This window comes from Prunus avium, chromosome 1 (genome assembly GCF_965620075.1).
Source record: "Prunus avium chromosome 1, drPruAviu1.hap1.1, whole genome shotgun sequence".
In the NCBI taxonomy this organism is placed as follows: domain Eukaryota; kingdom Viridiplantae; phylum Streptophyta; class Magnoliopsida; order Rosales; family Rosaceae; genus Prunus; species Prunus avium.
Genome location: NC_142284.1, coordinates 39,916,180 through 39,943,134, shown reverse-complemented (window position 1 = coordinate 39,943,134; position 26,955 = coordinate 39,916,180). Strand labels below are relative to the sequence as shown.

General features: G+C 37.7%; 5 protein-coding genes, 1 long non-coding RNA gene and 5 other non-coding genes across 15 annotated transcripts; 7 read left to right on the top strand and 4 right to left on the bottom strand.

Annotated features, from left to right (window-relative positions):
• Nucleotides 1–3,963: 3,963 nt before the first annotated feature.
• Nucleotides 3,964–5,049, bottom strand: LOC110770091 (uncharacterized). The gene is made up of 2 exons (XR_002528685.2): nucleotides 4,818–5,049; nucleotides 3,964–4,131 (listed from the first exon to the last, which is right to left on the bottom strand). It is a non-coding gene; the product is annotated as an uncharacterized LOC110770091 (long non-coding RNA).
• A 455-nt stretch (nucleotides 5,050–5,504) lies between these two features.
• POL{LAMBDA} (DNA polymerase lambda (POLL)) lies at nucleotides 5,505–10,079 on the top strand. 4 transcript variants are annotated; one of them, XR_002528684.2, is made up of 13 exons: nucleotides 5,505–5,806; nucleotides 5,899–6,036; nucleotides 6,153–6,465; nucleotides 6,558–6,688; nucleotides 7,090–7,152; nucleotides 7,405–7,584; nucleotides 7,682–7,735; nucleotides 8,041–8,129; nucleotides 8,440–8,530; nucleotides 8,910–8,997; nucleotides 9,206–9,273; nucleotides 9,634–9,721; nucleotides 9,811–9,863. XR_002528684.2 is itself a non-coding variant. In XM_021974171.2 (13 exons), the coding sequence occupies exons 1-13, from the start codon at nucleotides 5,696–5,698 to the stop codon at nucleotides 9,907–9,909; spliced, it is 1,506 nt and encodes a 501-aa protein (XP_021829863.1). In that variant the 5' UTR covers nucleotides 5,509–5,695; the 3' UTR covers nucleotides 9,910–10,079. The 4 variants fall into 4 exon arrangements, 3 of the variants coding, with proteins under 3 accessions (XP_088107846.1, XP_021829863.1, XP_021829864.1); XM_021974171.2 differs by having other exon boundaries at nucleotides 5,509–5,806; nucleotides 8,910–8,990; nucleotides 9,811–10,079; XM_021974172.2 differs by having other exon boundaries at nucleotides 5,667–5,806; nucleotides 5,892–6,036; nucleotides 8,910–8,990; nucleotides 9,811–10,079.
• Nucleotides 10,080–10,528: 449 nt separating this feature from the next.
• On the top strand, nucleotides 10,529–12,120 carry PRIN2 (Serine/Threonine-kinase). Its single transcript, XM_021974177.2, has 3 exons — nucleotides 10,529–10,906; nucleotides 10,989–11,084; nucleotides 11,670–12,120. The coding sequence occupies exons 1-3, from the start codon at nucleotides 10,655–10,657 to the stop codon at nucleotides 11,859–11,861; spliced, it is 540 nt and encodes a 179-aa protein (XP_021829869.2). The 5' UTR covers nucleotides 10,529–10,654; the 3' UTR covers nucleotides 11,862–12,120.
• A 667-nt stretch (nucleotides 12,121–12,787) lies between these two features.
• LOC148297818 (U5 spliceosomal RNA) lies at nucleotides 12,788–12,907 on the top strand. Its single transcript, XR_015833351.1, has one exon. It is a non-coding gene; the product is annotated as a U5 spliceosomal RNA (small nuclear RNA).
• A 1,677-nt stretch (nucleotides 12,908–14,584) lies between these two features.
• LOC148297817 (U5 spliceosomal RNA) lies at nucleotides 14,585–14,703 on the top strand. Its single transcript, XR_015833352.1, has one exon. It is a non-coding gene; the product is annotated as a U5 spliceosomal RNA (small nuclear RNA).
• An 831-nt stretch (nucleotides 14,704–15,534) lies between these two features.
• Nucleotides 15,535–15,649, top strand: LOC148297816 (U5 spliceosomal RNA). Its single transcript, XR_015833350.1, has one exon. It is a non-coding gene; the product is annotated as a U5 spliceosomal RNA (small nuclear RNA).
• Nucleotides 15,650–16,186: 537 nt separating this feature from the next.
• Nucleotides 16,187–16,306, top strand: LOC148297815 (U5 spliceosomal RNA). The gene has a single exon (XR_015833349.1). It is a non-coding gene; the product is annotated as a U5 spliceosomal RNA (small nuclear RNA).
• A 125-nt stretch (nucleotides 16,307–16,431) lies between these two features.
• Nucleotides 16,432–18,787, bottom strand: LOC148297814 (Putative thiol-disulfide oxidoreductase DCC). Its single transcript, XM_088247219.1, has 3 exons — nucleotides 18,397–18,787; nucleotides 18,075–18,242; nucleotides 16,432–16,802 (listed from the first exon to the last, which is right to left on the bottom strand). Exons 1-3 carry the CDS (start codon nucleotides 18,692–18,694, stop codon nucleotides 16,579–16,581), a joined length of 690 nt encoding a protein of 229 aa, XP_088103345.1. The 5' UTR covers nucleotides 18,695–18,787; the 3' UTR covers nucleotides 16,432–16,578.
• Nucleotides 18,788–19,007: 220 nt separating this feature from the next.
• On the bottom strand, nucleotides 19,008–22,709 carry LOC110770085 (uncharacterized). 2 transcript variants are annotated; one of them, XM_021974174.2, is made up of 10 exons: nucleotides 22,299–22,709; nucleotides 22,045–22,203; nucleotides 21,484–21,567; nucleotides 21,017–21,106; nucleotides 20,678–20,770; nucleotides 20,457–20,600; nucleotides 19,952–20,059; nucleotides 19,748–19,799; nucleotides 19,591–19,648; nucleotides 19,008–19,501 (listed from the first exon to the last, which is right to left on the bottom strand). In XM_021974174.2, the coding sequence occupies exons 1-9, from the start codon at nucleotides 22,653–22,655 to the stop codon at nucleotides 19,614–19,616; spliced, it is 1,122 nt and encodes a 373-aa protein (XP_021829866.2). In that variant the 5' UTR covers nucleotides 22,656–22,709; the 3' UTR covers nucleotides 19,008–19,501; nucleotides 19,591–19,613. The 2 variants fall into 2 exon arrangements, with proteins under 2 accessions (XP_021829866.2, XP_088103344.1); XM_088247218.1 differs by having other exon boundaries at nucleotides 19,748–20,059.
• Nucleotides 22,710–24,450: 1,741 nt separating this feature from the next.
• On the bottom strand, nucleotides 24,451–26,697 carry LOC110770100 (RNA-binding (RRM/RBD/RNP motifs) family protein). The gene is made up of 4 exons (XM_021974186.2): nucleotides 26,037–26,697; nucleotides 25,734–25,941; nucleotides 24,760–25,419; nucleotides 24,451–24,669 (listed from the first exon to the last, which is right to left on the bottom strand). Exons 1-4 carry the CDS (start codon nucleotides 26,632–26,634, stop codon nucleotides 24,582–24,584), a joined length of 1,554 nt encoding a protein of 517 aa, XP_021829878.2. The 5' UTR covers nucleotides 26,635–26,697; the 3' UTR covers nucleotides 24,451–24,581.
• A 78-nt stretch (nucleotides 26,698–26,775) lies between these two features.
• On the top strand, nucleotides 26,776–26,849 carry TRNAV-AAC (transfer RNA valine (anticodon AAC)). The gene has a single exon. It is a non-coding gene; the product is annotated as a tRNA-Val (tRNA).
• The last annotated feature ends 106 nt before the right edge of the window (nucleotides 26,850–26,955 follow it).

The following is a 26,955-nucleotide window of genomic DNA, read 5'->3' as shown; positions in this document are numbered from 1 at the left end:
TCTATTTTCGGCAGTCAACTTGCAAGGCCCAAAACGTACACTTGTACTGCTCAGATGGGAATGCATTCTTCATACAAGTTGTTCCAATGGGTGTCTATTATGACATATCCAAATTTGAGCCCCATTGGATACATATTGAAACCTCAGGGCTTCCTACACCAAGCCTGGTTCAGAAGAATCTTTTATTTCCAGCAACCAAAAGAAAACCCACATGGGTTGGCAGCAAAAGGCAGCCACAATTGAACACCTTTGAACACCCATGTGAAGAAAGCTTGAGGTGCAGCAAAAGAAGTATGGGATGGGATTGATTCCAACCACACTAACATAGACAAGATAAAGTGGGAGTTATGGATTGTATTAAAGGAGGAATGGTGGTGTTGGATTTCATCATGATGTTCCTCCCTCTTAGCCCTATAAATAGAGAAGTCTTCAAGCTACAAAATTCACTTCAGCCATCCTCCACACTTCCATCATTCCTTCAACATATCTAGAAATCATCCTCATACATTCCCACAACCCTAAACACTCCAGCAATCAACACAATACTCTAAACTGCCCCAAAATCACCAAAACAGCTCCAGAAAACCTCCCTTCCATTTCCCTACGAATTTCCTCTTTCTCAACCATCACCACTCACCCGAACTCATCCCAAATCACCTAATAGCTGTCATACATCATTCTAGACGTGGGGAAGCTCTTGGAGAAGCATTAGACGTGGAGAAGCACTTGAAGAAGTCTTGGACACCACAAGAACTTCAGAAAAGGGGTTTTTCTACTCTTATTGCATTCCTTATGTTTTCTCATTTCTATCTAAGTTTATTTTTCATTATGAGCAGCTAATTTCATAACTAGAGCTTCGATGTAACCTAACATGAATATTCTGGGTTTATAAGTTTGAAGTTTGGAGTTTCAAGTTTGATTCATGATTCATGTTTTTATTCATTATGCTTATCAGTTAATATACTTGTTTGAATGATTGATCACCATTAGAACTTGTATGTTAGCTATCTTGGTTTGAATCAAGAGTAGACACCATGCTTTGATTCAAATTGAACTATGAATAGGAAGAGTATGTATGGACATTCGACAACAGGGATTAGATACATGCTTGGTTGTTTAAATTATTCTTCTAGGCTTAATGGGTTCCTAATACTTAATTTAGGTTAGACAACAAATGATCAAATTAGGGATTAGATACGTTAGCTATAATCAATCTTTGAATATGAATTAGACTTGTTACTTGACTCCTTATAACCCAGAATTGAATAGTTATAGTGATTCGAATGCCCTAGTCTCCAAATCTGTTTTTCAACTCTTAAAACCACTCTTTGTTACATTTGTTTACTTGTTTTTGTTTGCAATTTCATTTTGCTTCTTTTGTTCAACAATCACAACCACTCTTACTTTAAATTCTGTTTTAGATATAACCTCCTACTTTCTTGAATTTGGTAATCTAAGTACATAACTAGTTTTAACTTCTCAGTCTTCGTGGGTACGACCTCGTACTTGTCTTGCTATACTATTAATTGCCCTGTACAATTGCGAGTTAACATAATATTAACAACAGTTCCAGTACCCCATTGACCAGCCAAGACACTAGAAAGACCTTCCAGGCCAATCCATCAACTAAGAACACCAGGTGTTAGATAAAAAATGTAATAAAGTAATTAAAATTTCACCCAACATAATCTCACTCTTATTTACAAATAAGAGTTTTTATTATTAATTGAGTATGACCCATTCAAGATGAAAATATCTCTTAATTATAATCTCTTTGGAAAGAGAAAACCCTTTGATTCCAATATGAAGAATGAAATAAATAATGGAACTTGATTTGATGTTATGGCTACATCCAGGAAACCCTAGACTGCCTACATACCCCCTGTTGGGGATCAAGCCTTTTGTAGTTCACTGGAGAATTTGATTGGACTTTCAAGGAATGAATGACCCCTTTGAAAGAATTTGTAGTGTGAGAAATATTTTATGGAATTTATATGAATGTGGTTGGACCAGGGATTCAATTTCATTTTTGTGGTTGGAAAAGTGTTTGGGGTGAATTTGGTTAAGGTAAACCAGGGATTCTGTTTGGGCTTGCGGTTGTATTTGGATTGAATTTCCAAATTGCCTACGTATCCTTGGTGGAATCAAACCGAACGTAGTTCAGAAAATTTGATTGGACTTTCAAGGAATGAATGACTCCTTGAAAGAATTTGTGGTGTGAGAAATTTGAATTTGATCTCATTAAAATTTGCGTGGGTGGATGACCCATGAGAAAATTTGGAATGGTTTTGTACCATTTGGGTTTTGGCGTGGTTTTGTACCATTTGAGAAATTTGGGATTTTCGTATCAATTATTTGCTAATTGATACATTTTTATTTTGAAGGGAATTTTGGACGGACCAATTTTGATTTGAGGAAAAGGTCCATCAAATTTTATTTGATGGTTATACCAATTATTTGTTAACTGGTATTTTCTAGCACTTGAGAATTGTCAATGGTTGGCTCCGTTAAACATGTGGGAGTTGTTATACTGTTTAAACACTTGAATTTGGAAGATGAACCACTTGCCCTTCATCCTTCTTTGACAATTTTTTTGGGGGAATTGCCCTTGTCCCACTGATTAAGCATTATTTTATTTTATGCTTCCCAGATAGATCAAATTGGCGTTTCAGGAGTTAAGACTTCTTCTTGGATATTTGGCTAGGAACATGCGAGTCTCTGCATGTCCAGCAAAACCAATTGGTTGGGCTTTGGGTTTGCTATTATCACATCTTCACCAAACAACAAACTCTCCACCCCACTTTCTTCCTTTACATTTTTACTAAGCAACAGCAGTGCATTCTTTCTTTGATTTGTGACTGGAGCTTTTGCTGGGGCAAAGTCCCATTTAGCTTGGCCTGCAGGACACCAGAGAAAGGCTTGCCCACTTGTGTCTTCATTTTATTCTTTATTTGTTAAAGACTCCAAGGCTCCAGGGAAATTGAGGGGTGCAAATTAATTCTCTTGTGCTTGACTTGGAGAAGTTTTGGTCTGACAAGAAAACAGTTTTCTTTTTGTACAGAAACCTCTTGAATATCTTTGTCTTTCTATTTGTTACTCAAAAGCACTGCATTATTTTCATCGAGTATGTCTATAAACACCTGCAAGGTGCTCATAGCACTTAATACAGTGGAGTTCTTGCAGAAGCCCATCTGAATATTTTCACAGAAAAGAGATCCTTGCTTGCGAGAGCTCTCTTTGTGTAAGTTGTGCTGCCATCACCAATTTGGAAGGATTAATACAGTGGAGTTCTTGCAGAAGTCCTCTGTATATTTTCACAGAAAAGAGGTCCTTGCGAGAGGTCTTTCTATGCAATGTTGCAGTGACACCACCATTTTATGTTTGGGAGGGATCTAATCCTTTCCCTTGCAATTTCTTGAGATCTCTGTGACAAATTGACAGCAAGGGCATGGAGGAATTTCGCACTGCACATTCTCAAAGCCTTGACTTGCTGCTGTCTTGACGTCATTATGGTGGCTGCAATTGTTGACAACCAAAGCTCTTTTTGCTCGCAAGTTAAATTAACAACAAAGAGCACAGAACCTACAAATATATTGATACCTTGCCAATGATGCTTTTGATTTGCTTTTCTGGTAACCTTTGGAGCACTTAGTTCCTTCTTTTATTTTCTGGCGTTTTAGAATTTCAGCAACCTGACTCTTTCTTCTTTGCAGCACTTTGGATTTTCTCCTTTTGCTTCTTGCCTTCAATTTCTGCAGCCCTTCGTTCCTCCTTCAGATTTCTCGCCTCTGCTTTTTTTTCCCCCCCTTTGCCTCTGTACGTTCATGACTTTTATAGGCAAAAGATCAATAGCAGTTGGGGAAGCACGTTTGCTAAGTAAGCGGCCTCTGTGCTGAATGGATTTGCAGAGGATAAACACGATCTCTTCCCACCTTTTATTTTTTTATTTGTTTGATTTTCTATTTCTTTTGAAAACTGACCTTAAGGGACAATCAGCAGCCTTAAAGATCAACCTTCATGTCTTGGGCTTTTATCCTGGGCCCCTTTCCTTATCATGTAATTTTTTGTGTTCAACACCAGGGGTTAGAGGTCTGGAAGCCACCAATAACGAAATGCATGATAGGAGCCAACCTGACATGTTCATACACAAGGCAAATTCAGCAACCCAAGGAATCAAACAGCATTGCATGACAAATCAAATAAGCAGCTTGATGGAACAGAGAATAATGCCTAATGTTGTAACTAATAATTTAGTATTAGTTCAATATTTCCGTTACACAAGTGTAGAGGGCACTCTCAAGGAGGAATTTTCATACAGTGATGTAATTGGGATCTTTAAAGAGTATTATATGCAATTGAACTGATGCTTCTCTAAGAGGAAAATTCAGAACATGGAACAATAGTTTTTCACCTTAAAAAAAACAACTAGTACGGAGTTTCTGTTAGCTTACATTCCTACCAACTACATTGTTACAATTTGCAATCTCTTCAATCTCAAAAGTTCTATGAGACCAATATTAGACTAATGAAGATGAAAAATGACCAAGAATTAGTCTAGAACTAGTATGTATGTCCAAACCTTCCATTTAGGCAATCAAGCAGAGTTCAAAACTTATTTATAAATGTGAATTAAAGCCAAATCATTTCACCCCACACTAATGACAAGGCTAGCCTAACGGATCTATTGTTAGATCCATATAGTCTTAATAAATCAATAGATACAGAAACTGAACTTCGCATGAGAAGAATCTGATCTAGAAAATTGAAATAACGGATCTAGAAAATTGAAATAAGAATTTGATGTAGAAAACACATACCTCACCAGATGAAAAACAGAGCTTCGCGTGAGAAGAAGGAAGATGAGAGAGAGGGTGTCGTTGTCGATGGAGCAAATAAGGAAGAGGAGAGAGAGCGGGTGTTGTCATCATTGATTGAGTGAAGAAGGAAGAGGAGAAAGAGAGGGCATCGTATCGTCGATGGAGAGAAGTGGGAAGATGAGAGAGAGGGCGTCGTCATTGATGGAGTGAATAAGGAAGAGGAGAGAGAGAGAGAGACTGAGATCTGGTTTTAAACAAAAGGGTAAAATTGTATTTTTACCTTTATAATTTAAACAGGCCCAACGAATCTAGGCCTCCTGCCTAATCCAAAATAACAATCTTTCCTAGGTATTAAAACCCAAACAAAAATGCCCAATGTCTCAAATACTAATTAGTAAAGTTAATTATGTCTAATACCTATTTTTTTTTACTAATTATGTCTAATACCTAATTTTTCTTATAATAAAATACATGTTGTTCTTGTACTATTGAAAATAACTAAAAATACTTTTACCAAAAAAAAATAACTAAAAATATTTAAATTTTGATATAATTGCCAAATTTGTTATCGTATATTTTTTAAATATCTACAGAATAATACGCATCGTTCCAACAAAAAAAAATTCACATCGCATATTTTATCTGTTACGTATTTGATTGTCACCCATCAAAAGGAAAAAACGGTGTTTGATCTTCCTCGAAACACACGTGTCCTCCAACGATCAGGATTGAGAATTTGACAGCATTGATTGCGGTTGCACGCAAAGCTCGCAGATGACGAGCTCGCCCAATTCAAACGTAAAACTGTAAAAAGCCCTCCTCGGCTAGTTGTAGAAGGCCCCCGACACACCCAGAATAAACGAAACCCGGTCAAAGTAATGGCGCCAAAGGCAACCAGAAATCAAAGTCCACCGTCCGATCCTCAGGGAATGTTCGCTGGATTGGTCGTCTTCTTAGTCGAAAAACGAGTTCAGAGCCGTCGTTTACAGGTAAAACACTCATAGCTTCTCGACTCCATGGCCCATGCGTTTTTATTGTAGCTTCTTCTTCATATTTTGAGCATTGGTGCCTAAGTTTTCAGATTTGGAAGCAAAAATTGGTCCAAATGGGGGCTAGAATCGAAGACAGCCTAACCAAAAGGGTCACTCATATACTTGCTATGGACCCAGAAGCCCTCTTACAACAACTGGGTAGTGAGCGCTTGGCTCACTTTAAAGGAGTGAGTTTTCATTCACCATTTCATTTTCTTTAAGGCTTTGATTAATTGAATAAGATTCAATTCAGTGTTAGAATGGACTATAATCTTCCAAGTTTCAAACTTGTGGTGGTTTGCAGACAGTTGTAGTTTATCAGTGGCTGGAGGATAGTTTGAGCTCAGGAGAGAAGGTATCTGAGGATATGTACCATCTAAAATTGGAAGCAGACAAGTCCTCCAATGATTACATTTCTAGCGATGATGAACTACCAAAACCCAAAAAGACAAGATCATCTTCTCCAGATGACTTGGCTCACACTTCAATACCCAAAACCCCTGAATCTCCAAATAAGGATCAGGTCACTGCATTGCAATCGGCTGTGCCCTACAGCCCACCTGACTTGAATAAGAACATAACCCAGATATTCGGCAAACTTATCAATATTTATAGAGGTGGGATTTCTTTAACATCTGTTTGTTCACTTTGCACTTTTGATTTCCAGAATTCTGATGTTTGGTGGTAATCTTGTGCGTTTCAATTAAAGCATTGGGTGATGACCGAAGATCATTTAGCTATTACAAGGCTATACCAGTTATAGAGAAGTTGCCTTTCAAGATTCAAAGTGTGGACCAAGTTAAAAACCTACCCAACATTGGAAAGTCTATGCAAGATCATGTAAGACACACATGCCTAAGTTTAAATTTTGTATTGGGAGGATTCTGTTCTGATATGGGTTTGTATATAGAGGAGGATTTGCTAGTTCTCTGAATATGTTTTGTGTCAAGTACATGTTACTAGGTGCACTTTGTGAAGCCACAAGCCTTATGATATTATTCTTACTATTTATCAGTGTTTTGAAATTTAGTATGGTCTATGCTTCCATCATGAAAGGATAGTCGATTAGGAATTGTTTTCAGTTACTTAAACTATAATTAGATATCAGTCAGCTACGTGAGAGATTATATTTCATTTGGAGCTTCCTATTCTGAAAGTTTGCATATTCCTCTCTGTGAGGAATGGTGAATTCTTCCTACTTTGTCCACCTGATAACAGAAGCTTTTGATCTGTGATTGCAGATTCATGAGATCGTGACTACTGGGAAGTTATCCAAGTTGGAGCACTTTGAAACAGATGAAAAGGTGTTGGAAAGGTTCTCAGTAAATCTATGGTTTCAGTATTCTGCTGCTAATTTGAAATTTGAATTCTTCTTTTTGTTAAACTCATGCTCCAGTAGTTGTTTCCTTTTTTTAAAGTGTAAAGACACTGATTCACTTATGATTTATGTTTGTGTGTGCAAGGGGAATGCACTATTTTATCAAATTCTAAGGCTATAACTTCATATCTTTATTGTTTGACGGTTCTGGTTTCTTCATTTGGTTAATGAATTGCAGGTACGAACAATCGCCTTATTTGAGGAAATTTGGGGTGTTGGTCCAGCTACTGCACTGAAATTATATGAGAAAGGACACCGCACATTAGATGATTTGAAGAATGAAGATTCATTAACAAATTCGCAAAAGTTGGGGTTAAGATATTATGACGATATCAAACAGAGGATCCCACGCCATGAGGTCTAATTATAATATTTGTTTTCCCGATTTCTATGCTAACCTGATTCCTTTGCATCTACTTACCCACAACAAACTGGTTTTTTTTAAAATTCAATAGGCTGAAGAGATGGAACATCTTCTACAGAAAGTCGGAGAGAATGTTTTGCCTGGGGTGAGCATATAATAATGTTTGAACTAACTGCCATGTGAGGCAAAAAAGAACTGGTGTATTTAGGGGAAATGTGCTTAACTTGGGTTTGCATGTTCACACTGGCATGGCACTACTACTATATACTGGATTTAATTGAGCCAAATTGAACGCATGCTTTTTCTAATTCCTTGTTTAAGTATGACCTTTTAGAGGAATGAATGTGGATCAATGTAACATTCAGTGACCCATTCTTTAAAAGAATTAGTCTTGCTCTTCTCTTCTAGTGTGTAGCTTGATATTTGTATGTGGGCTATATCTACCTGTAGGTGGTCATTGTATGTGGTGGATCATATAGACGCGGGAAAGCTTCTTGTGGGGATCTAGACATTGTAATTACACATCCTGATGGAACGAGGTATGAAGCCATTGTTTCTCATCCCTATTTGAAAAAAACTAAAAAATACATGTATTCTGGAATAATGATGTATACCAGCTAAAGGGAGCTCTCATTATATCCTGGGCTCAATTTGGTTAGATGCTACTTAATTTTCCTGTAATTTTCCTTGTGGATAGCTTGCATTTTTCTTTTTTATCCATGTTTTTCATCATTGTCTCAGATCCCATTATTTGATACTACTACTATAGTTGTGTTCTTGCTATTTACCAGTAAAATTCCTACTGGTTTTAGTTTTGAAAGGATTACTTACTTTGGTCTGTGTTTTCAGTCATAAAGGTTTTCTACCAAAATATGTAAAGCAGTTAAAGGATATGAAGTTCCTACGAGAGGATTTGATTTTCAGTACGCATAGTGAGGAGGTAACGTGATATATATGTATAAAAAAAAAATTTCTCTGTTTTAGCATACATATATATTTTTTTCTCTGTTTTAGCCATTTCTTCTCATGATTTTTGTAGTGTACATATGTCAGTGTTACACACATGCTGTCATAAATTGAACTCAGGTTTTCGTTAACTAGTTGAGTGGTGATAATTTTAAGACGCATTTGGTTTGTGTCAAGTTAGAATGCTGCAAAATGTATTACACACTCGTTGAACATTAGAGTCATCTGACTTCTTAAAATATCTTTTAATGTTCTCTTAATATTTTTCTTGTTTATGATGCTATGATATTATTATTCACTTGCCATGACATAAATTTGCTTGCATTAAGTTCTTTTTTCAATAACATGAGCAGGGTACTGATTCTGGCGTTGACACATATTTCGGACTTTGCACATATCCAGGAAGAGAGTTGCGACATCGCATAGATCTTAAGGTTTTTGGTGATCTCTCTATCATTTTTTATTATATCAGACAAAGTTAGCAGAAAGTCTTTATTTTTTGATTTTTCATTTCATACTTGTGTAGTTTGTCCCTCCTCCCAGGCAGGGACACTATGGCCTGCTTTTTGTGATTGTTTATGGGAGAGTCACATTAATATATAGGATCAATTTTCTGATATATTCTAATGTCTTTGGTTTGTTTTTATAGGTTTACCCATTGGAGATATATGCATTTGGACTAATAGCTTGGACAGGGAATGATGTATTGAATAGGAGGTTCGTTTTCTTTATTGACTTCTATACTATGTTAGGCATAGTATCATATTTTTGAAGCATCCTCTCAATTTAGAGGGAAAAAGCAAGGCTCTTAATTTCTCAGTCTTGTAGTTTCTATAAACATCATGACTCGATGATCCGTGTTACTTGAACATTCTCCATATCTACTTTTTCCCTCATACCAATTAGAATCTGTACATAGTTATCATTCACTTCTTTACTTTCTGATATGCTATTGGGGTAAAGTGTTATTCACCCAAATGCTAAGTCGAAAAGTTTGTAAAATTTTATCTATTTTGTTCCTTTTGTTGGTGAGAAATTCAATACACCATCTTTAAGTTTGTCACAATCTAAATGCAGGTTGAGATTACTAGCTGAATCTAAAGGATTCCGGCTTGATGATACGGGGCTGTTTCCAGCTACTCATGGCTCTTCCGGCAGTAAACGGGTAATGGCTTGTTGGTTTTTGTACCTTTTCCCCCACTTTGTATCTCTTCATGGTTCACTGAATGCATGCTTGTATCTTTTATGTTACAGGGGGTGAGAGCTAGCGCAAGCTTGAAATTTGACACAGAAAAGGAGGTGTTTGATTTCCTTGGGTTTCCTTGGCTTGAACCACATGAGAGAAATCTGTGACGTGTGAATGTTTTGTATGAGTAATGTGTACATGTGAACTAACAAACTCGGCCTTGTAAGGGAAACACACTTCAGTTCCAATTTTGCAGACAAGGAGAGAGGGAAAGTCTTGTTCACATACAAACCCTTTCAATTTTTTTGCGAATTCAAATGTATATTACTTTAGTACACTCTGTCACAATTCTTCTCAACCTTGAATTTAACTTCGTATCGCCACCAAAAAAAAAAAAAACCCTTGATTTTAACTTTTTTCCTTATTACAACTCGAAGATTTGCCCTGAGTCTGTCGAATGATATTGTTATGATTATCTTTCGACAAAAAAAAAGAAGATATTGTTATGATTATCTTCAATTAATCCGAAGAACTATTTAAATACAGTGTAATGATCCGAATGATGAGCTTCTCATTTTTTTAGGGACACAAATCACAACTGCTAGATGAAAAAAAAATATATTCAAATGGGACATAAAAATGAAAATTACTGTTAAAATTCAATAAAATGCGAAAATAAAAAAAGTTCAGAGTCTACAATTTTTGCTGTCGTTCGCATTGGCACGATATGGATAATGGATAATACATTCTCTTGTCCTAAATTGTGAAAATGGCAGGTCTCTCCTCCCTGGGGCAGGGGTGAAATTGTAATATCAGAATAGTGAGGCTATCAGCCTTATAATAAAATCCCATAATTCCAAGAGCAGACATTGTTAAGATTTTGAGGAGGTTTTAGATAAGAGAAGGAAAGAGATGAGCTGGAGTAGTGTAGCTCCGCTTCTATCTGTAACTCCTTCAAAACTTGACTCATCCTCTTCCTTCCTGCCTTCTTCTTCCTCTTCGGTTTCAAGTGTTAGGGTTTCATTAAGCTTGTCATGGAGATTTAGACCAACTAGTATCAGATACCTTTCTTCACCTTCGTCATCTTTGTCGTTAAGAAAGCAAATATGCAGAGCAGCAGCAGAATACAAATTTCCGGACCCAATTCCTGAATTTGCTGATGAGGTGAGTCTCTTACAACTCACCATCTTTTCCTTCTCTAAAAAGAATTGATTTTTATTCGATTTATGGTTTTTTGGGGGTCCAGGAGACAGAAAAGTTTAGGACCCATCTCCTGAATAAGCTTTCCAAGAAAGATTTGTATGAAGACTTTGTTGAAGAGGTCGTTGGGATCTGCACTGAGGTACTGAGTTAACTTCCCTTGTAATTGTATGCCTCATTTTGTAATTGTAAGAGAGAGACTGGAGCTTAAAACGACTTTGCCTGCTTAACACCAAATATTTTGCTTAGGCTGTTTAAAGTTTATCAGTTTATGTTTTGGAATTTACTCAGGGCAAGCGACTAAGTAGCTTGGAGAACAAAAAATCCTTGCTTGAATTAAGTTTGGCATTGTATATCCATAAACTTGATATTTCTTTTGTAATGACAAATTTGCGTTGGGAGTTCTCAATCGTTGCCAGATATGTTGGTAATCATAATGTTCTTCACATTGCATCATTGTCTAGCACGTTCTTTGCCGTTATATTCGGCCTACAATAGTGTACAATTTTATCAATGATTCCTTATTTTCCTATTTGAAGCTGTTCATAGAAATGCTTCTGCACTGAAATGTTGTCATTTCAGAGCTTCTACTTTCAAAGCCACTTCTTTTGTGTATGGATTTGGATACTTTGTGTTATATACCGTCTCATTGGGGATAAGATTCTTGTTGATTTGAATGGAAGTATATGGGCACTAAACTGTTTTCCCTAATGATTCTTTGCCACAGATATTCAGTACTTTCTTGCACACCGAGTATGGTGGTCCTGGGACACTCTTGGTAGTTCCTTTCATTGATATGGCTGATACTCTGAATGAGCGTGGATTACCTGGTGGACAGCAAGCTGCGCGTGCAGCAATCAAATGGGCACAAAATCATGTTGACAAGGACTGGAATGAATGGACTGGTGACGAAAATTAACAGAAAGCTCATGTTCTGCAAGATTGTTTCTCTGTAGTTTGCTAGTGTAAGCATAGGTTATATATAGAGTTAGCCAAGCAGTTTTGATTCCTGTTATGCTTGTAAAACTGATGACGAGGGAAAAATTCGAAAGTCAATTAGTTGCCCTTTGTTGTAATGTTATGCAGTGAAAATGTACTCCTAGGTCCTGGGGGATGGGAGTGTCTACTTGAAGGCTTTTGGTCCAAGCGTCAATGAAAAGCTGTTCTTTTTGCCTTAAGATCTCATCTTCTGCTTCTTGTCTTTGAGTTTTATCTTTGTCCAATAGTCAAAGTACTCAGGGTTGCAAATTTGAAAGGCGACTAAGTTTTCTCATTGTTGGTCTTCTATGCAAATATCATACTGACCACCCTGGGATCCAGTCATGAGGGAATATCATTCAAATTCTGCGTTCTTGTTTTGAATCAATTTTCTTAAACCCAAAGGCTTAATCCGATTTCATGGAAATTGTCCAATTTTGGTATCTGACCCTAACCTTGGCGTGCAAGGGGATGGAAAGCTACTGCTCAGTTTAACACATTCGTGGTGAGGCTGGATAGCTTCATAATATAAATATAAAGATTAAAGACAGGCCATGAGACCTCCAAAGGACAAAAAGGAAAGGAAAGAAGGATATTGAAAGATGGTTTTAAAGTCTTACAGAATAGACCCCAATTTGATATAGGTTGGTTTCTGATATAAACAAGTTGAATTTTGAACCACCCAATCAATGTATCAAACATCCCATGAGGTTTTCGAATGCAATCTATAGAAACTCGTATAGGACAAGACAAATGTAAGGTGTTGAAAGATAATTGCAACGAAAGTCCCACATCGACTAGGGGAGTTGCACAACCTACCACAGAGCTACTACATTATGCTTCTTGAGCTGACGCCGAAAAGGCACGGAGCCGTGCGGTGAGCACAAAGCGAACTATTCTTTCGCCTTTTACTAAAGAATACCGTGTGCTCGCCGCTAATATTGGCATACGCCTATTTTTTCAAGGGTGCATCATTCTTGTGGTGCCCTACAAGAAGAGTCTAATCTTGTAATTGAAATGTTATAACTTTAATGCGATCAAAATTGCTTCGAGCCTTTTTCATATTCTTATGTCATGGTTTTTCAAGTGAAAATCTAACTTCTAGTTGTAGAAGTGCTTTATCAATCAACACGAAATTAAGTACATCTCGGAGTGAAGAAGCTTATAGACATTGTAAGTCAAATAATTGGTTTTATATGAGAAGCAGTGAGCAACATTTTAACTAATATTATATTCCTGCCTTTTTGAAATCAGCTTTTAAGTGCTACAAAAAATATAGTCGCACTCTGGTGGTCCCTTTTTTTTTTTTGTTGACAACCAACTGCAAGGAAGTCCCTTCCTCTCCTCATCTCCCCTTCTTTTTCTCCCATCTTTTCCCTTCCTCTTATCCCCTCTTCTCCTCCTCCCATCTCCAGATAGTCTAGATCTGTTTGTCTATTTGTTTTGTTTGATTGTTTTTGCAGTGTTCTAGGTGGCTAGTGTTGTCTTTGTCTCAACGGAGGCTACAGTAGTGATGCTAAATTGTGTCTCTCCTCGGGAGAGTTGTGATACCTGGTGGCTGATGTTTTGTCTTTGTTTCAACAGTGGCGGCAGTAGCGACACTGGTGGTAGTTGTTGGGATGTAGTGCTATTCTCTACTCTACACCGACCAAATAACTATTTTTGGTCATAGGAGGTTTTCTTTGTTCGGTTATGAGTTGAAGTGGAGTGCTTCTTAGGGGTCCTTTTATCGTTGTTTATGTGGTGACACTGGATTGTGTCTCTCCTCAGGAGAGTTGTGATATCTGGTGGCTGATGTTTTGTCTTTGTTTCAACGATAGCGGTAGCAGCGACGCTAGTGGTAGTTGTTGGGATGTGGTGCTCTTCTCTACTCTGCACCGATCAAAGAATTATACTTGGTCATATGAGGTTTTCTTTGTCTGGTTCTGAGTTGAATTGGAGTGCTTCTCAGGGGTCCTTTTACTGTTGTTTATATGTTCCTCCTGCATATTCTCTCCTAGTTTCTGCTATGATATGTCTTGCAGTTTGTGTGGATGTCAAAGAACTATGATTTTGCTCATAGAAGGCTTCTTTTGACCGTTGGAATGTTCTGCGGTCCTCTTATGTGGGTTTACTGTGTTGGTCTATAGTTGCAATTCTCGTTGGAGGTCTATGTGTGAGTTTTCATTTTTTATTTGTTCTTTTATTGTAATGGTCCAAAGTGACTTGAATCTGACTCTCTTATTAGTCCATAACATATGTGGTACTTTTTCCTCTCCTGGGGTTTATCCCATGAGGTTGTCCTAGGAAGGTTTTAACGAGCCCACTGTATCATGGCGTTCTTTGTACGTCTTTGGTTCTATGAATGAATTCTATTTCTTAAAAAAAAATATTTAAAAAAAACTATCATCACAGACGTAGAGAAAGTTTCAACACACCACCTGATTCACCCATATATATATTATTTCAAAATTTATATAGTTTTTCTTCGATTATCTGTGAGAAAAGTGATGGTCGTTACGAAATACAGAGGAAAGGTTTCCAAATGAAAATGCTCTTAAAGTCCGATTAGGTAGGAAGTGAAGATAGGGATGGTTTAACAAAGTCCCACATCGGAAAGAACGACAAGCCAACGACTGAGAAGCTAATATATTAAGCAGCTTGAGGTTCGAGTAAAAATCACGGAGCCGTGCAGTGAGCACAAAGCGAACTATTCTTTCGCCTTTTACTAAAGAATACCGTGTGAGCACTGCGATTAGCGGCATACGCCCATTTTTGGAGGACTTGGCCGTTATTGGCTGAGCCCTATAATTCAAGTTCTAAAATTGTAGTTTGAACGAGCAACAGCAATTTACGTCATTCTCTGTCCATGCACTGTGTAGGCAACCTAATGCGTGTTTCTGTCAAATTCGAAAAGTATCTACCAATGATATTTATACTATCTTAACTCTGTCTTAACGAGAGAAAAATAGGATATAGTGAGGCTGGAAAACGAAAGAAAATTAGACCAATTGAGACATTGTCTCTCAGTTTTTTTTTTTTTTTTTTTTAAATACATACCGGATTCAAATCAGCAAGAACTTGAATAAATGGACTAATGTAGACAGTAGTTAAGATAAATTTCCAAGGAGTGAAATATCTACTTTGTTTGGTTCATTTTGAATCAGTGTACTGCGAACTTGTAGTGTTGTATGAAAATGGCTTCGAGACTGTTGCATCTTCTTCCGTGAAAACCAGAAATGGCTCTGTGCCAAGTCTACCAATTTGCCAAAGGGAAAGAATGTGAAGTTTGTTTTTGAAGTGAAAATCATGTAATCTTTCAAACCATTTGTAGTGGTGGTAGAAGGGCTTTATCAATCAACATGGAATTCATGGTTCATAGTATGTACTGAAATATTGATATTGCCAAGAATTTGAATCGATTAACGAAGATTTTGAGGGAATAAGTTCATCTCGAGTGAAGTACAGACATTCCACAAGTTTCTGCTCGATTATCTAAGAGAAAGGTAATGGCCTAATAGGCATGGAAGTGAAGATGAGAATGATGTACAAAAATCCCACATCAAAAAGAAGGACAAACCAACAACTCAGAAGCTAATATATTAAGCAGCTTGAGCTTCACTTAGAAACCACGGAGCCGTGCAGTGGGCACAGAGCGAACTATTCTTTCGCCTTTTACTAAAGAATACCGTGTGCTCGCTGCAATTAGCGGCATACGCCCATTTTTGGAGGACTTAGTCATCTTTGGCTGAGCCCTATAATTCAAGTTCCAAGGTTGATAATGTGAACGAGCAAGAACGTTCCATGGCATTCTCTTTGCCTTGCATTCTGTGTAATGGGTGATTCAGTTTTAATTCGATAGCTTCTTCTATGATATTCAAGGTTCGTTAATGAAATAGGATATAGTGAGGCTGGAAGAGGTAAAAGGTTTCCTGCGGGTATTTTTATTACGGATTTTAATCAGCAAGAACTTGAATGAATGGACTAATGGAGACAGTTGTTGAGAGAAGTTTCAAAGGAGAAATATGAACCTGGTCTGGTTCATTTTGAATCAGTGTTTAACTCACCTTTCAATACTTTCTATGACCTGAATGGACTAACGAAGACAGTTGTTGGGCATAAAATGTATTTTTTATTCCTTTCAAGGAGAAAAAGTTGAGAACTATGCTTCTGAAGTCCAGCTGGCGGGATGATGGAAACCTTAAATCCCACATCGCCGGAGAAAGACAAAACTAGCATCGAAGAGCAAGTATATATGCGTACTGAGCCCTCTCTTGTAAACCACGGAGCCCTGCGGTGAGCACAAAGCGAACTATTCTTTCGCCTTTTACTAAAGAATACCGTGTGCGCGCCGCATATTGGGGCATACGCCTATTTTTGGAGGGCTCCTCATTCTTTGTTGAGCCCTATAACACCAGTAGAAGCGTTTTTTGTTTGCATATGCTTTTTCTGTTAAAACGTTCGAGGCTTTCTTATGGACTCTGCCCAAACCAAGATTTTTATCTAGCTTATAAACGATCAGAATGCAGAAATGCCACACCTCAAAGCTGCAATCTATGACTGAACTGTTGTAATCAAAATAGCCACATTGTATACAGAATGATATATTTTATTTCATTTCTTTACATCAACCATATAACCAAAACTTAGGTGATGATAGCTAGCTCTATGGGAGCTAATTAAAAATCTGATCGAGCTCGATACATTATCTCTTCCCTATCAATGAAACGCTCCAGCAACTCTTTCTCTTGCAAGACTAAGCAATCTTCAGATTTGCCGAAGAAGTCATAGCGCCGTTTGGCAACATAATCATAGACAATCTCTCTCAGAGGAGTTGGGATGACCATGAATGCGCTTAAAGCAGAGTAAGGGAGAGGCAAGTATGACAATACTTTCAGTGCAGCTGCAGAAACATATAAACTGAGGAATTTAGACCACATTTTCAAAAGCTTACAAGCGAAAAATATGAGATGCAGGCTAAAAGGAAAAGCATTTGCAACTGACATGATTTGCATTCATACATTCATATGCATAAAAATCTGCCCAAAATCTATTAGTTTATCATGATTAAAGTCTTGTTCACTCGAAGCCAAGAGCCAAAAGTTTCTCTCAAACAACAAAGTTTAGAACTGGAACTACGCACAGAATAATGAGTCAAGTTTGAAACTAAGTTTCTTGCTACGATTTTTATCAGAAAAAGAAAGAAGAATCCCTAGAATCTTAAAGACATCCATCCTGAGGAACCTAATGGTATCAACCTTCAGAAATGGTGTGGACGTAAGGTTCAAAAGTTTTCCTCTGCGTTTTCAATTATTATGGCCAAAGAAAGTCTACTAAAGGGAAACTAAAACCGAGTTCCTTTGATTTGGAAAGATGGGCTATGGAATGGTTGCAGTAAGACTATTACTTTTACAAGGATCAAGGATGTCTACCTAACCCCAAACCCAAACCCAAATATCTGGGAAGTTACTTAGTTCATTCCTGTTTTAATCATAGCTGTAAAACAAAAATCCAACATGTTTATTATAAAGCGCATGCAAAGAGCCATGACTAACAGATCTAAATTCAAAGTGTATAAATTGTGTCCTTTGATTTGGAAAGATGGGCTTTTCTAATCTTGTGTCTGTCTCTCTCATATACAATTTTCATTTTCCCTCAAAGTTTTCATAATTGGTTTTATTTACCGAACAGCATTGACAGAATTATGGGTGCAAATAAAACAGGGTTAGTTTACAAAAGCAAAATATCAAAATCCCCATGTACAATCCAGAATCAAACACTGAAAGAATGTGGAATGTCTAGTATGGGTTATAGTCTTTACTCAGATTTTGCAATTTCATTCAATATTATTCCTTGTCACACCATACTAAGAAAACCAACCCTTCTGTGCTTCCTATCTAGGAGATGTCTAAAACAGAAGAGTTACAGATACCAAGTCCCACATTATTATTAGTACCCATTTTTAGTTTTGTTACTTTACTAAGACTGGTAACTAAGCAATGAATTAATTTTTCAAACAAGGGCAAGCCCATGAATAAAGATGTGAACTTGAGGTGAGTGTCATGAGAATACATAGAAACCCAAAACCAACCTCAATGCAAAGTACTAGTAACAGGCAAATCCATCATCTAAAGCATACGAATTGCAAAGTTGAAGAATGGTGAGAGGTACTAACCAGTAGAGCCTTGATGGTATAGCCCCGGGCCTTCAACAAACAAAAAGCGACGAAGAACATCCTCTCGATCAAGACCACACAATCTCAAATAAGGCTCAGCAGTCTCCGATTGAAGGCAACAGAATTTGATCTTCCTGTACTTGTCTGCTTTAATCACCCACTTCACCCCTGTTTATCAGTTTTTCGGGGAGAGAAGGAAAGAAAGAAAACCACTTTAGACAGAACAGAACCCATCTGACAAATTGGACCGAAATGAAAACCTAGAAATTCAGAGCCCAAAATACACAAGAAAAGGGTGAAGAGAAAAAGGGATTTCTGAAACCTCCATGGCAGAGATGGCAGACCCCATCGTAGACCACAACGCGTGGCTGAAGAAGAGTGGGTATCACGGGCTTAACCCCCGAAGTAGCAGTTGGGTTAGAGTAGATGGGTACATCATCTTCTTCTTCATCACCAAGATCAACAGCATCAGCAGCAGTGCTCGAAACGACGTCGGACGAAGACGGTGATGATGATGATTTGGAAGAAAATACACATTTTAATGGAAAAGATGAAGAAGCAAGCGAGGGTCTTGTCGTTGTTAGTTTTGGCAGCAATCTCATTAACCTTGTCACCGTCATCTTTAGCAGTAGCGCCGACTAGCGACCGCTGTATTTCAAGAGTTATATTTTCCAACTCAACTTAAGAAGAAAGTTTAATGGGATCGCATCATTTAAACAATTGCCTTTTGCTTGGTTTCCAAGTATTCGGCTTTTAAAACTTCAAATGAATTTTAATTTGATTGTTTCAAGTAAAAAGTTTTAATTTCATTGTTTTTTTCGCCACTTGTTTGTATAATTCTATTGATGAAATTTATCACCATTGAACCTAATGTGTGGCATTGAGATAGTATCAAATTCAATCGAATTTGCGAGAAACAATTTAGACATCAAATTATGACAATTAAATGGTAAGAAAATCACATTGTATATGCTTTATCGCTTCATTTTTATCATTGTATACACAGTAAGTTACAACATTAAGATTTCTCCTAACTGTTCGTAAAATGCATAAAAACTATAAGAATATTGAAACAATTATTACCTAATGCTATAATAACACATTTCTCCTATGCATTTTTCCTTTTCTGTATGCTGAGGCTTGCAAATCCCAATGTTTGCCGGATCAGAGTTTGTGAAACTGAGTCTCCTTTCTATCATGAATTATTTCACCCCGGTGCCAAACCCTGGCTCCACCTCAAAGATTGATTAACAGAAACGCTACGAGTCAGACACAGTTTCACAGCTGAAATCATGGCTGTGCTGCTAATTCATGCCCAATGAACCACATAATAGCAAACCACCAAGCCACAGTGCTCATCGTACACTCAGCTGGAAGCCCAAATATCCTGAACTTATCAGGGTCTAACCCTCAAAAACTCAGGTCACCTGCATTAGCATTCAACTTTAGGCCAAAGAATAAGAAAACTTTGTGATTATTGTCTTAACTTTCTGTTTAATACCAACCCAAAACATACCCAGCAGTAGACTATCATTTAACCTACTTCCTGAACTCCTCCTCCTGGACTTGACCATCTGCATAGCGAACAGGCCCCATAGACATTGATAAATTAGATTGACCATAGACAGAATCCAGAAACTGCATAAACGCAAACTCAGATTTGAAAGCCTCACCCATAAGACGGACTGCCAAGTTTGCTTGAGCATCTGCCTCAGAATTGAGTTCCTTTTGGGTATACAACAAAGTCTCAGAATGTTATAAGCAGCCCAAATGAGGTGGTGGATTAATGGGATGGACGAGCATTTAACAAGAATTGTAATACAAACCCACAAAAGTATCGTAGAGCACAAATTATAAACAGAATCGACTTTACCCACCCTGAGAACATGACTGATCTCAAAGGAGAGAAATTTATCCTTCAGTTCCTTCACCTCTTCACACAAATCAGACATGTTCTGGTTTCTGACCCTCCATAACCCCTGCACCTGTTCCAGTAACATCACAGTTACAGAGTTGCAGAAAAGGAAATAACAAATACAGAACGCCTGAAGCATCAAACACCATAAACACTGGATGGAAGGAAAGGCCCTTTGAGAAATTACAACACTGCACACAGTGTTTTAAGCTTAAAGACCCTAACAGAGCATATGTCAAATCAAATTTTCTTTTTCAAAATCAATAAGGACAACTTAAAGATGGTGGCATTGGCATCTAAAAACATTAACCAGTACCAAAATAATGACTGAAGGTGCAGCAGAGATCCCTGGAGTTTGATTAAAACCATTTTAAACAGAAAAAGAAGTTCAAAATATAAGAATCCAAGACAGAAACAGATATAAGGTAAACCACCCTTAGCAGAAGATAACAAAAATAATAACATACCTGCATACAGATGAGTTTGGAGTCACCTTTGACACGAATCTTAGTAAAACCTTTCTTAAGAGCATATTTTAGCCCCAGAATCAGAGCTCGGTACTCAGCAACATTATTGGTTCTAACACCCAGACCTTCATGAAGTTTACAGATCTACAGAAGAAGCATGGTCAAGGAGAAGATTCTTCGTGTGTTTTAAAATATGCAAACCCCGAAGCTAAAATGCATACCAAACTTCCATCATCAGCTCGCAGCACAGCTCCAGCACCAGCTAGTCCAGGATTTCCTTTTGATGCACCATCAAACTCAAGAGTACAGAAGCCCTAAAAATATAAGATGACCACCAAATCATTTTCCATTTCTTTTTTTTTCTTTTTTTTTTGGTTATACAACACAAGTGCAAAGAAATGATAATAATGTACAGAACTCCAGAATGTGAAAGATCACTAGAGAGACACCAAAAAGTGGGCAAAGGGGTTTATATTTATAGTATCTTTAAAAAAATAAAAAAATAAAAGCTTGTTTTCCAATCATCAGACATCATTGGCATTACAACGAATTCAACTTACAGAATCTAAGGGTGATGATTGAGTGGAATGATCTATCTTGACATGCTTTCTCAATGGATCATCTGCTATGGAAGGTGAACAAATTACTTCCTGCAAAGCATTGAAACAAGTAGAAATTAAAGCAGCAAAATCAAAATGCATCTGACGCACAAGGCACAGAATATAATCAACCTACAACGTCTTTAAGTTGTAGTTATATCATATTATACACAAACCAAAACAATTAACAATACAGAATAATCTGAACATTTGAATAGGGATAAACATGAAACAAAATAGAAAATGCCCAGAAACACACGAGATAAAGTATCTTTATTGTCTATATAGAAATAGAAACACTCAAGAATACAACAAATTTTACTAGTAGATAGTCGGAAATAAGAAAGTTAGCATTTCCAAGACAATTGTTCTTCATTTTCTCCAATGAGGGTATTCCAGTCCAGAGATAGCCATGATTATGAACTCACCAAATTATCTGATGCAGGCACTTCATGGGATCTCTTTTTGAGCGCATCTGTGACAGATGCTCCACCTTGCAAAGATGCTGGATCCTGAAGTGAAAAAGAAATAAATTATACTCCCAATCTATAGATAATTAGTACGAGATGCATGGAGAAGCAACTCAAATTAATTCAAAAACATATGTCCAAAAAAGCTTGAGCTCAGAATAATTATTACATTCTTCAACCTCAAAGTTAAAAGTGTCTCTGTTGCGCATAGTACATTGTTTATCTTACTCCAGAACATGCAAAGGAGCTGACAATTACTAAAAATAATCTATAATACAAGATACAAGCACAATCAACTGCTATGCCATAAAGGATAAATCTCACTGGTCCATTGGAAGCATAATTAGGAGTTGAATTTCAAATGGGGACTTTTGAAATTGAAATTGGAAGCCTAAATCTCACTAGTCCATTGGAAGCCTAATTAGGAGTTTAATTCCAAATGGGCACACAGTAAAAAATTTGCCTTTCTGAAATCGAAATCGGAAAACGAAATGCAGAGGGTAGCAAGTGAACTCTTACTTGAAAAGGGCAATGCATAAGCTTGCCAAAAATATCATCCTTCAAATCTGCAGCCGCGATTGTGTAAATGGCATTCGTAAGTCCACATGAACCAAGATACTCTTCAGTGTCCTTAGGCAAAGAGTATCCTTTGTACACACTAACCGGAGGATCAAATATCTACCACAATTCCAAACAAAAAAGAAAGAGTGAAGTGAAGTGAAGTTCAAGCACATTAACCCATTTAACCCAGAAAAAGAAAAATGTAAAATTACCGAAGAACTAAGCTGAGCCTGACAATCGCTGAAACTCTTATAAACACCAACAATATCTCCTTTGCGCACTACATAGAAGGCATCTTTTTCCAGCTCCACAACCGGTTCAGCTTCTGACTTCCTCTGTGAACGAGACGACGTCGTCTTGCTGCTGATGCTGCTGCTGGCTTTGCTTCGAGACGAGTAGAGCTGAACATGGAATCTCGTTGATTCTAAGTTGATGCACTTAACCCCACACGAAAGGTCCAATTTTCTTTTCCACGAGCAAGGTCTGTACAGAAAACTCGTCGCCACGAAACGACCCTTCCTCCTGAAAATGGCGGTTGTGTATGACGAAACGTGCGACAAGCAGTTCATCACACACGCAGCGTCAGGATGGATTGTCCAGGTTTCTGAAACAGAGCCAGAAACCCAGAGACAGAGAGATAGAAAAGGATTTGGGTTTGACTGGGCCGGCAAACTATCGGTTGTGGGCCACGGCCCATATGACAATACGACATCATTTAACGTTTTTCTTTCTTTTTCTCTTTTTATACGATAGATATTGGGAGGAGAGAATCGAACATATAGGAATCTCCTCTATAATTTCTGTCTGCTACGCTTAGGAAAGAATAAGGAAATAACGCAAAACCATTAACAAATTTAGGAGAATTTAGTATGATATTTAGATTCGAACTAATCGAATGGCATGTGTCTTTCATTGTGAGACAATTTGACATGTTATATTATAAAACTGTAATAATATTTGATTGAATTAACTGCTATGCAGGGTCTTGTACAGAAAGCCGGCAGCGAAGGGAGGATGTTTTGCCTATAATAATGTTTGAATTAACTGCTATATCTGGCCAAAAACAAGTGGTGTATTATTAGGGAGAATAATGAGCTTAACTTGGGTTTCCATGTTCACAGTGGCACGGCACAACTACCGTATACTGGATCTAATTGAGCCAAATTGAATTCAATTATGCTTTTGTAATTCCTTGTTTAAGTATGACTATTAGAGGAAATTGAATTTATAAAATAAAAACATAAACACAACATGACAATGCTGAAAAGAGAACATCCCGAATGAAATAAGGAAGATTGCCACAAAAGGTTAATAAGTTTCAGGAAAGAATTTATTAGTATTGAAGCACTTTGTAGTGTTAAAACCGTCGCAGCCATTGCCATCAACAGATGTTCCAGAAGTAGTCAAAAGAACCAACAACTTGCAGAGGATGCCAATCTTATTACTTATGCCCTTGAATGACATGCCGTATCTAGCCTTCACCCGAAGAGCAAGCTGCAAGTCAATACTATAGACACCAGCAACCAGGGGCGAATCCACATAGGGGCAAGAGGGGTTGACCCCTGCAACCCCGGAATCCATCATTGGAGGCGAAGATGTTGACCGCTGCAAATTGCCCATAAACTACTTAATGAAATGCTCCAGAGAGCGCAACACACTAGCACAGCTGGCAAATTACCTTATTTCCATTTTCAACATTTAAGTAAATGAAGTAATATAAAATAAATGATTACTTAAGTTTACAATGTAAATAAGGAAGTACCCTCCATTTGGATTCAAATTAAAATACTAGAAAATCAAATTCCCACCAAATCAAAATATGAAAAATCAGTTTTAGCGCAAAATACGATTTAGGCTAAAAATGATGGCTCATTAAGTCAATATATACTTCATACTAAAATCCCATAAAATCAAGTTTTTTTATTTGATGTGTAAGGAATAAAAGCCGCCAAAAATTATCTTGAGAAAATAATTATTCTGAAAAATCATTTTTCATACTTAGCCAATATTTTTACATAAAACAATTACAATACTACTATACAAACAGGCAACATAGAAGAATAGGTAATTTTCTGACTTTTCTTACTCAATTAGAAAAAAAGGCCCATACGACAATACAACATCAATTATTTATGTTCTCAACGTCCACGTTTAAAGAACATCTACCGGGCTAACCAACTTTTGCGTAGAAATAGAAAGATAAGAAAATAAGGCAAAACCATTAGCATCATGTACTGATTCGAACCGAATGAATGACATGTGTTTTGTTGTGACTCATGAGACAATTTGACATGTTATATTATAAGACTGTAAACGGAAGCGTAACCTAAGGTTTCTAGAGAAGATAATCAACTATAACATGGATGGCAAGAAGGGGGAGGAGCATATTTCATTCATGAATTTTCACTTTCCAGTTTACAGTTACACATCATACTCATAGTTATGGTTTCCTTTTCTCGATCAAAAAGATTTACAATAGCCTCGTTACTGGTTGGTTAGCTATCTTCCTTTGTAGCCAAAGTAGCTTTTGCCCCATATTTTGAGAACACATCGTTAAGCACAGCCTTCTCCTTGACCTTTAACCTGCAACATGATCAACAAACTTAATGTAATTTTTCCATTAAAAGAAGAAATAAGAACAAATGAAAACTTCGGCAAAAAGTAGTTGATTACCTCTTGGCAGATCCCCCCACAGTCAATTTTGGAACCTTCACTGTTTTTTCTTTCACAGTTAGTTTCTTCTTAGGAGACCTTTCTGCCTTCCCTTTCACAACCGGCTTTCGGCGAGGAAGCTTCTCTTCTTTACTCTTGGAAAGTAGCTGCTTTGAGGAAGATGAATGTGCTAATAAGGATTCAGATTCTGTCCTTAATTCCATGCTATCTCTATCTCCACTATTTAGGTCTGACCTACTGGTAGAGTCCAGATTCTCTATGGCATCTTCCAGTTCTGGTCCCACGACCTCAACATCAGAGCCTTCATATTCATCAAGTATGGTCTCCTCCCATGTGTCCAGGGAAGAATCATCAAAGTCAGAATCAGCTCTCTGCATATTATCTATGGCATCAACCAGTTCTGGTCCAACAAGTTCCACATCAGAGCCGTCATATTCATCAGGTATGGTCTCCTCCCATGTATCCAGGGAAGAAACATCCAATTCAGCAACAGCTTTCTGACGTCCTCCCAGTCCAGAAACAGCTAGTCGAGGAGCAGTATGGTTATCTCTTGATTTTTCCTGCTCAGAATTCAGGGCTTGCAAATCTACAAACTCGCATTTTATCTGTTTCTGAATTTTACCAAATTGAACACTCTGAGAAGAGAACATTTCTACAAACCTGCCATGAGAGGAATGCCAATCATTTCAGATAATAGAATGCCAGCAAAACAATAAGATTTATCCCACTATGCCTAAGATCAAAAGGCAAATGTTAATATGCATGCTTGATAGCGTTCTCAAATCTCAATATGCATACTTGGAAGTGTGCCCTGTAACCTGTTCTACATTCATATACCACACCTATCCACATTCGTAGAACAAAACTTTTTGCACTTTCTTATCAATCACTGCCTTTTTTCATATTCTTATAATTGTTACCAGCAAAAGTTTTAAAATTTGAATTCCATTTCATAACTTTAAACATAAACATACCTAGTTGCATCCTGCTCAGACTTAAAATGAACAAAAGCAAAACCCTTGCAAATGGGGTCCTTAGTTTTCTTGTTTCCAGAAACCGCGGGGTTTATGCTAAGCAAACCAGGGACTAATTTGAAAGCTGCGCTCAAATCCCTATGTATGTTCTTCTTCTTCGGAAGGTTGAGCACACGAACTCTAACTCCAGCTGGAACCACTTCTTGAGCTGCAAATGCAGTAAAATTGAAGTAAAACATTCAATCGTAAATTAGAGAGCGAGTGGCTGAGTGTGATTTAGAGCCAATGAAGACAGAAGCAGACCTTTGTTCTTGTTCTTGCTTTGGTCTTGCTTGGAATTAAGGTTTTCAGGGTCGTCTGAGAGCTTAGTGAGATTCTCAGCCTGCGCTTGTCTACTCTTCTCCATTTCTTCGAGCAGCTTCTCTTCAATTGAAATGTCGTACTCTTTGCCTTCGCCAAACCCACGGGGCTTCTTCTCCAGCCACTTCTTCATCTTCCCAAACGGCACAAACGTATCTTCTTCGTCGTCACCGTCGCCACCCAACTCATCATCCGAGCCGTCCAAGTCCAAGTCCAACTCCTCATCATCATCATCATCAGAGTCGTCCATTTCTAAGAGCTCAACGCCGCCTTTTCGCTGCTTTTTTCTCGCAGAGACTCCGGAACCTCTACTTCTCTGGCCATGGACGCCGTGAAAGCCGAGAATTGTGCGTTGGGTTTGTTGAATGGGAGAGAGGAACAAGCTGGTTTTGAAAATAGTGGTGAGGAGCGAAGAGGTTGAAGATGCGTGTGGGAAGAAGGGCAAGCCCAAATGGGTTTTGTATGGTGAGAATGAGAGGCCGGTGGTGGAAAGAGACTTGTAATTGCAGGAAGGTGAAAACCTACCGGTGCTTATCATCATTGTCGCCCAGCCTCTTCCTGTTCCCCTGTGCTTTCTGCGCTACTGAGCAAAATGAGTCAGTTCCTCCCCCTTTGATATTCGTCAATAATTCAGTTGTCTGCTTAGTATTAAAAATTAAATTTTGAAGAGACATAACAACAAGGTTTCGTGGTGTAGTTGGTTATCACGTCAGTCTAACACACTGAAGGTCCCCAGTTCGAGATTGGGCGAAGCCATATGTCTTTCCTTTTTTATTTTTTCGTTGGGATTTTCACTTTAGTGTTAGGAACATATTTGCATCATTCCCTTATAAGTAGAAGCTCCTGCAATTTTGTCAATAAC